The following is an 8,129-nucleotide window of genomic DNA, read 5'->3' as shown; positions in this document are numbered from 1 at the left end:
GCATAAAGGCGTTTCCATTGCCATTTCTTCAATAATTAACTTTACCAACACAAAAAGATCCCACCATGTCGAACGAACACATGATCTCTTGGCATTTATAAAATTGTACCGAAACATCCTGTTTCCATCACAGCTGTCGTGATTTTTTTTTATACGATATGACTTTACTAGCATAAAAACTGTAACTACCAATTGGATATCATGAAATTGGGGAGAAAAAGGGGTAAAAAGTAAAACAAAAGAATAAAATAAAATAAAAACTGTGGATGGAAACGTGGTTGATGAAGCAGAGAGAACAGCACACCCAGAGCCATATATTTAGATTATGGCTCTGAGCACAAAGCGACGCCCCATAGTGGGAATTTTTCCCACGATGCTTTCGCCTCTGAGCACACCCACAGTAAGACTCTCTATACAAATTATGTTTCTCCAGTTACATGGTCTTTATATACTGTATCAGGCAGACCATACAGAATTCCTTCAGCATCAAGCATTAACAGTCACAGTGGTACAACAATCATTTATGAACATGGTTTATGCAGACAGAGACAGAAAATAAAACATTACAAATGTATTTTACATTAACCAACATTATCAGAGAATGATCTCATGATTTTGGCTTCAGCCGACCCAGAGCTCATGTGCAGTGACCTCACTCTAAGGTAAACCTGTGGTCATAAACCTTTTATGAACGTGTTCTCAGATAAGAGCACACTGTCGGTTCACATTCAACACCTGATCAGCCAATGAATGTTTATAAACACACACATCACAGGTAAAACCCCGATCAGGTAACCAGGTAGAAACCTTTGATGGAGTTGATGTGAAAGAGAAACACTGTTCTTGGGATAAATGCGAATACACTATCAACAAGCCTTTGTACCGACTTCAGGATGCGACACACACTCATGCAACAGCCACACTGAATATGCACTACATATATTACATACATAAACACACTTACTCACAGGTTCAGATTCATGCGAGACACTGATACAAAAAACATGGTTGGATTGTAAAATAATCTTTAGCATTCTAAAACTAGAATGCATTGTCTTCCTAGATGATTCTTCTAGCAGTCCAACTTCAGTCACCCTCGATAATAGCAGATGCTCATTTAAAAAATGTGTCTGGACCAAAGAAACAGAAGAGTTCTACAAGAAGACTCTCTGCTCTCTGTACATTAAAACAAACTTGCAGAGATTCAGATTAGGGCCAAGATGGTGTCGATAGACCTGGCAGCTCCACTTCTAGCTCCTAAGCACCTTTGCAGTATAAAACAAATATATATTGTGTTATACAAGCATTTCGCTACACCCGCAATAACATCTGCTAAATACAGTATGTGTATGCGACCAATAAAAAAATTGATTTGATTTGACAAACATACACAGTACATACGTACATGCTCTTTGATATAAATACATACTCTTCGTTATACACATACAGTACATACATATTAAAAACTCAGTCCTTTGTTATTATAACTGCCAACTTAGTCCTGGAGGCTAGGGTGTCCCTGTGCTAATCTTGTACAGGTATCCAGGTATCTAGTCGGAGAAAAGCACACGCGTCTCCAGAAGGGAGTCTTTCCATTTTAAAAATCCAGAAATGTTTGGACCCGTTTTATAAAGTTATTTTGTGACCAAACAAAGAACAGGAGTAAAAAAAACATACACTGTGTGTTCTCTTTGTGCTGTGACTTCCACAACATCTAAAACACAAAAAATTAAACTACCACTAGTCTTAATCATATTGATATTCATAATATAAAAAAAATCGATACTATTTGTTTTTACAATGTTTACAGTTGCATACCCTATTTACAAAGTATGGGAGTATTGAATATCCCTCAGAGACAGAAAGTCCAGTGTGAGTGTGTGTGTGTGTGTGTGTGTGTGTGTGTGTGTGTCTAGCCAGGGTTGGTCTTCTTTCGTTTGCTGGGGCTCTGTCCTGGATTGAACTTCAGCTCCCGATACTGCATCTATCAAATACACAGTCAGAGTTAGACACGCACACCCACACCCACATACACACACACACACACACACACACACACACACACACACACGAGCAGCACCTACCACTTGTACGTCTGAGGGGACTCTAGAGAGGAAGTCTAGCACCTCATTGTTTTCAATCAGGTACGGATTCCTCAGCTTCTTAGTAAACTTATTCACACCTGAGAGAGTGGAGGGAAAGAAACAGGTCAGAACAGGTTAGAGAAGATGATCGGGACGTAATGGTCAGAACTGCAGGAGCTGACTAGCTACCCCCCTCCTTGAGGCAAGCCTCCATCTTCAGTTTGGGGTCTGTAGACAGGAGACACACAAGGAGCGGGAGACAAACGCACATACACACTCACCCCAGGCGAGTACGAGGTATCGCAGAGGGATGAGGTAGAGGAGGACTGTAGCCACACACAGAACCGAGATGGCCAGCCAACTCAGGAAAGGCACTGTCCAGTTAAATGCACTGTGGAGAGAGACAGAGATGTTAGTGAACACACACGCACACACAAACTGTAGCTGTCTAAAGTTGATACACAAACCCACACACAGCCTCCCTCACTTCTTTATCCTCTCTCCATAGGAGGCCACGTCATCCAAGGCACTCTGTACGCTGACACACACGTCCTGGAGGGCATACAGCTTATCCATGAAGCCCTTACGCTCCGAATCCTGCCAGGACACACACGCACGCAAATGTTACGGAGACAGAAAAGGTCGCTTCTAACAACAAAATACAAAATCAAGTGTTTATTTTTACAATAATGTTTTTCCATCAGTTGCACACAAGGTTAAAGAGAAGGTCAAATGTTACCTTATCATCTTTCTCCTCTTCCTCCTCCTCCCACTCAAACTTGGCCTCCACTGCCTGTTGTAGGGCACATTGCCAGGACAGGGAGGAGAGAGACATTATGGAGAGAGACATTATACACAGAGAGAAACGATAACATTATAGACAGAAACACAGCACTCACCATGTCTCCTGGCTCCCTGCTTGCAGTCATGAAGTAGTTCCACGTCAACAGCAGCAGCAGAGCCCCAGGTACCATGTAGAGCTCAAAGTTCCACACTACTACCACAAAGAACTGAGAGGGAGAGAGAGAGAGAGTTTATTACTTTAATTGGACGAGGCCCATAGACCTTAATATCAAAGTGTGTGTCTGTGTGTGTGTGTGTTTCCTACCAGGAAGGCACTGATGCTCCTCTGAGGTGACTCCCACTCGAAGCAGCTGTTAATGAAGGTACCAATGTTTATCAGGAACATGACGCACCTCTTCACTCGGTTAAAGTTCTGTTGGAGCAACTAGATAAAAGACAAAACACAGGGTCTTCATCATCATCATCATCATCATCATCATCATCATCATCACCGGCCGTAACACACACACACACACACTTACATGTTTAGACACTTTGGGTTCTTCCTCGATGTACTTCTGCTCTGGTGGAACTATCGTTCTCAAGCCTGCCTTCACCTGAGGACAACATGAATCACAACCCAAAGGAGTGAAAGGAAAATGTCAGGTGAGAGGATGTAACGGAAGGGAGAAAATATTAGAGGAGTAGAGGAGGAAACTCACAGTGCTATAGATGACGTCAGACTCTAGGTAGATGAGTCCTTTAGTTGGTCCAGTCATCTCCTTATTCTTCAATACATAACCCTTCTGTTCTCCATTCTGGATCTGTGCGAGAGAGGAAGGGGAGGGAGGGAGGGATTGTGAAAGAGGGTGAGAGCAGGCTATGTGTGTTTATTTGTATTCCTAAGAAAGATGTCCGTGCTGGAGTTGTGCGGTAGAACACATGCACACGCACGCACGCGCACACACATACTCACATTTAACAGTGGGATGGCCACTTTGCCCAAGAAGTCAGCGCTCCTGTCTCGGTCTTCATCAAACACTGTCACCTCCAACACAGAGTGAATGTCCTTCACATTACTGAGAGAGCGAGAGAGGGAGGAGGAGGGGAGGACGGGGGAGAGAGAGAGAGAAAGAGAGAGAGGGAGCAATAGGAGGGGAGGAGAGGGAGGGTCGGAGGAGGGGGGAAGGAAGGGGGAGGGAAGGAGGGGGGAGGAGAGAGGAGAGGGAGGGAGGGAGGGAGGGAGGGAGGGAGGGAGGGAGGGAGGGAGGGAGGGAAAAAACAGAGAGGAGGCTGTTACTGACAAAAGTCTGTATTGGGGTGGAGAGAGAGGGGAAAGTGGAAAGGAATAGAGCAAAGGATAAAAAGAGGGATGGATATATTGATGAAAGAGAGGAGAGGTATGGAATAGCCTTCATTTCTCAGAACAAGAATAGACTGACGAGTTTCAGAAGAACGTTCTTTGTTTCTGGCCATTTTGAGCCTGTAATCGAACCCACAATTGCTGATGCTCCAGATACTCAACTAGTCTCAAGAAGGCCAGTTTTTTTGCTTCTTTAATCAGCACAACAGTTTTTAGCTGTGCTAACAAAATTGCAAAAGGGTTTTCTAATGATCAATTAGCCTTTTAAGATGATAAACTTGGATTAGCAAACACAATGTGCCATTGGAACACAGAACTAATGGTTGCTGATAATGGGCTTCTGTACGCCTATGTAGATATTCCATTAAAAATCAGCCGTTTCCAGCTACAATAGCCATTTACAACATTAACTGTATTTCTGATCAATTTGATGTTATTTTAATGGACCAAAAATTGCTTTTCTTTCGAAAACAAGGACATTGCTAAGTGACCCCAAACTTTTGAACGGTAGTGTATATAAAGGAGGAAAAAAGAGGAAGAGATAGATCGATATACTGTAAATAGATGGATGGAAAAAGGGAGAGATAGAGGGATAGAAAGAAGTCGACACTTACAAGGTGAAGACTTTGTTCCATTCCGGGTTGAGGTTCTTGTAGACGGTGTGTGTTTGTAACCGGTCGTTATTCAGCTCCAAAACACAGAAAGGATCACTCTTACCTACACAGAGATGCAGGCAGTTATACTATAAACACATGCACACACACACACACAGTTAAACATGTCCACACACACACACACACACACACACACACCTTACCTGTGACATCGGCAGCCATGAGGCCCTCAGCTCTCATCACCTTGACCTGAACTATCCCCACATCTTTCAGGTTAGACAGGGTCCGGAACATGCCCTGGGAGAGAGATAGAGAGAGAATATTAATTCTAACCAGCCTTTTTTTGGAGCGAGAGTGGTGTGAGAGTATGAGCATTGTGTGTGAGATCTGTCCTACTGCGCACCCCTCTGGTCAAATAGAGGTACTACTAGAGACTTTAGGTTACAACCACTACACCACCTTTTCCCTTAGCGACCTGTAAACTTAACCAAATCCTATTTATTAAATGGATGTCATCTCTGAGTTTTAGCAACTTCCAGGTTGGCAAACATAATGGTGGATAGACTAAGTTGTACTCCCTTTTACTACAATGTTACTCACATATCGGCCCATGATCTCTCTGCGTTCAACGGGGTCGTCGAGCGGGGTGAGTGACAGGTCGGCGATGGAGACGTGTAAGGAGGCTGTCAGAGTGACCAGCAGCACCACAAAGCCCCGGGACTCCTCCAACGCCAGCTCTAACCGATGGGTGTGTTCCTTAGCCAGGGTGGACAGGTCTAATGTACAGCTGAAAGAGTCACACACACACACACACACACACAGTTAAATAAACACACACACACATAAACACACACACAGTAAAATACACAAACACACAAACTCAGTGGGGACGAAATGCAGATAGAAAAAACACACACACACACACACACACACACACACACACACACACATACAGAACCAGTCAAACGTTTGGACACACCTACTCATTCAAGGGTTTTTCTTAATTTTTTACTATTTTCTACATTGTAGAATAATAGTGAATACATTAAAAACTATGAAATAACACATATGGAATCATGTAGTAACCAAAAAATAATTTTTATTTGAGATTCTTCAAAGTAGCCACCCTTTGCCTTGATGACAGCTTTGCACACTCTTGGCTTTCTTTTAACCAGCTTCACCTGGAATGCTTTTCCAACAGTCTTGAAGGAGTTCCCACATATGCTGAGCACTTGTTGGCTGCTTTTCCTTCACTCTGCTGTCCGACTCATCCCAAACCATCTCAATTGGGTTGAGGCCGGGGGATTGTGGAGGCCAGGTCATCTGATGCAGTACTCCATCAATCTCCTTCTTGGTAAAATAGCCCTTACACAGCCTGGAGGTGTGTTGGGTCATTACCTGTTGAAAAACAAATGATAGTCCCACTAAGCCCAAACCAGATGGGATGGCATAGTGCTGCAGAATGCTGTGGTAGCCATGCTGGTTGTGTGCCTTGAATTCTAAATAAATCACAGACAGTGTCACCAGCAAAGCACCCCCACACCATAACACCTCCTCCTCCATGCTTTACGGTGGGAACTACACATGCGGAGATCATCCGTTCACCCACACCGCGTCTCACAAAGACACAGCGGTTGGAACCAAAAATCTCAAATTTGGCTCCAGACCAAAGGACAAATTTCCAAAGGTCTAATGTCCATCGCTCGTGTTTCTTGGCCCAAGCAGGTCTCTTCTTCTTATTGGTGTCCTTTAGTAGTGGTTTCTTTGCAGCAATTCAACCATGAAGGCCTGATTCACACAGTACCCTCTGAACAGTTGATGTTGAGATGTGTCTGTTACTTTTAACTCTGTGAAGCATTTATTTGGGCTGCGATTTCTGAGGCTGGTAACTCTAATGAACTTATCCTCTGCAGCAGAGGTAACTCTGGGTCTTCCATTCCTGTGGAGGTCCCCATGAGAGCCAGTTTCATCATAGCGCTTGATGGTTTTTGTGACTCCACTTGAAGAAACTTTCAAAGTTCTTGTCTTAAAAGTAATGAAGGACTGTCGTTTCTCTTTGCTTATTTGAGCTGTTCTTGCCATAATATGGACTTGGTATTTTACCAAATAGGGCTATCTTCTTGTCACAACACAACTGATTGGCTCAAATGCATTAAGAAGGAAAGAAATTCCACAAATTAACTTTTAAGAAGGCATACCTGTTAATTGAAATGCATTCCAGGTGACTACCACATGAAGCTGGTTGAGAGAATGCCAAGAGTGTGCAAAGCTGTTATCAAGGCAATGGTGGCTACTTTGACGAAACTCAAATATAAAATATATTTGGTTTGTTTAATATAATAATAATAATAATATGCCATTTAGCAGACGCTTTTATCCAAAGCGACTTACAGTCATGCGTGCATAAATTTGTGTGTATGGGTGGTCCCGGGGATCGAACCCACTACCTTGGCGTTACAAGCGCCGTGCTCTTCCAGCTGAGCTACAGAGGACCACCCATATGATTCCATATGTGTTATTTCATAGTTTTGATGTCTTCACTATTATTCTATAATGTAAGAAATAGTAAAAATAAAGAAAAACCCTTGAATGAGTAGGTGTGTCCAAACTTTTGACTAATAGTGTCTATACACAAACAGACTTACCGTCCTATGAAGTCATCCCTGCGTCCTGTGTCTTTGTCCCAGACTGCAATTTCCAGCATTCCTCCTGTCTCCTCATACAGGTGCAGATCAAACTGCTCTCTCCACTGGGGACACAGCGTCTTAGGCATGGTCTACAGAGAGAGAGAGAGAGAGAGAGACGCTGATTATCTGTGTGTGTGTGTGCATGTGTGTGTGTGTCGCCCGTACCTTGCTCCTGTACTTCTGGTTTCCCAGTCTGAACTTCGCATAGGGGTCACTGAGGCCGTTAGGGTCCATGGGGCAAAGGTCGCGACCTTCGATCAGAGAGATGCTGACGATGCCTCTCCACAGCTGGTCCTTACGGTGCAGCTCCGACAGACGCACTGACTGCTGCTGCAGAGACAAACCCAGAGAGAGAGAGAGAGAGAGAGAGAGAGAGAGAGAGAGAGAGAGAGAGAGAGAGAGAGAGAGAGAGAGAGAGAGAGAGAGAGAGAGAGAGAGAGAGAGAGAGAGAGAGAGAGAGAGAGAAAGAAAGAAAGAAAGAAAGAAAGAAAGAAAGAAAGAAAGAAAGAAAGAAAGAAAGAAAGAAAGAAAGAAAGAAAGAAAGAAAGAGAGACTGAGTCAGTTACTTAGATTTTACATTTTGAATCGCTTCTGGTGC

At 43.4% G+C, this 8,129-nt stretch overlaps 1 protein-coding gene across 3 annotated transcripts in view; it reads right to left on the bottom strand.

The window, feature by feature from the left end:
• Nucleotides 1-430: 430 nt before the first annotated feature.
• LOC121541521 (multiple C2 and transmembrane domain-containing protein 1) overlaps nt 431-8,129 on the bottom strand; it is a 50,204-nt gene continuing 42,505 nt past the window's right edge. For all 3 annotated transcript variants that reach the window (XM_041850588.1, XM_041850589.1, XM_041850590.1), the window contains 15 exons: nt 7,697-7,861; nt 7,490-7,620; nt 5,445-5,631; nt 5,048-5,141; nt 4,845-4,947; nt 3,844-3,946; nt 3,590-3,691; nt 3,410-3,484; nt 3,193-3,312; nt 2,984-3,094; nt 2,824-2,877; nt 2,572-2,681; nt 2,366-2,475; nt 2,085-2,182; nt 431-1,984 (listed from right to left, as the gene is read on the bottom strand). In XM_041850588.1, the coding sequence (XP_041706522.1) occupies nt 1,913-1,984; nt 2,085-2,182; nt 2,366-2,475; nt 2,572-2,681; nt 2,824-2,877; nt 2,984-3,094; nt 3,193-3,312; nt 3,410-3,484; nt 3,590-3,691; nt 3,844-3,946; nt 4,845-4,947; nt 5,048-5,141; nt 5,445-5,631; nt 7,490-7,620; nt 7,697-7,861 (1,635 nt within the window). In that variant the 3' untranslated portion in view covers nt 431-1,912. The remainder of the gene's footprint in view (nt 1,985-2,084; nt 2,183-2,365; nt 2,476-2,571; nt 2,682-2,823; nt 2,878-2,983; nt 3,095-3,192; nt 3,313-3,409; nt 3,485-3,589; nt 3,692-3,843; nt 3,947-4,844; nt 4,948-5,047; nt 5,142-5,444; nt 5,632-7,489; nt 7,621-7,696; nt 7,862-8,129) is intronic.

Source organism: Coregonus clupeaformis, chromosome 27 (genome assembly GCF_020615455.1).
Source record: "Coregonus clupeaformis isolate EN_2021a chromosome 27, ASM2061545v1, whole genome shotgun sequence".
Lineage (NCBI taxonomy): Eukaryota > Metazoa > Chordata > Actinopteri > Salmoniformes > Salmonidae > Coregonus > Coregonus clupeaformis.
This window is presented reverse-complemented; position numbering and strand designations above follow the sequence as displayed.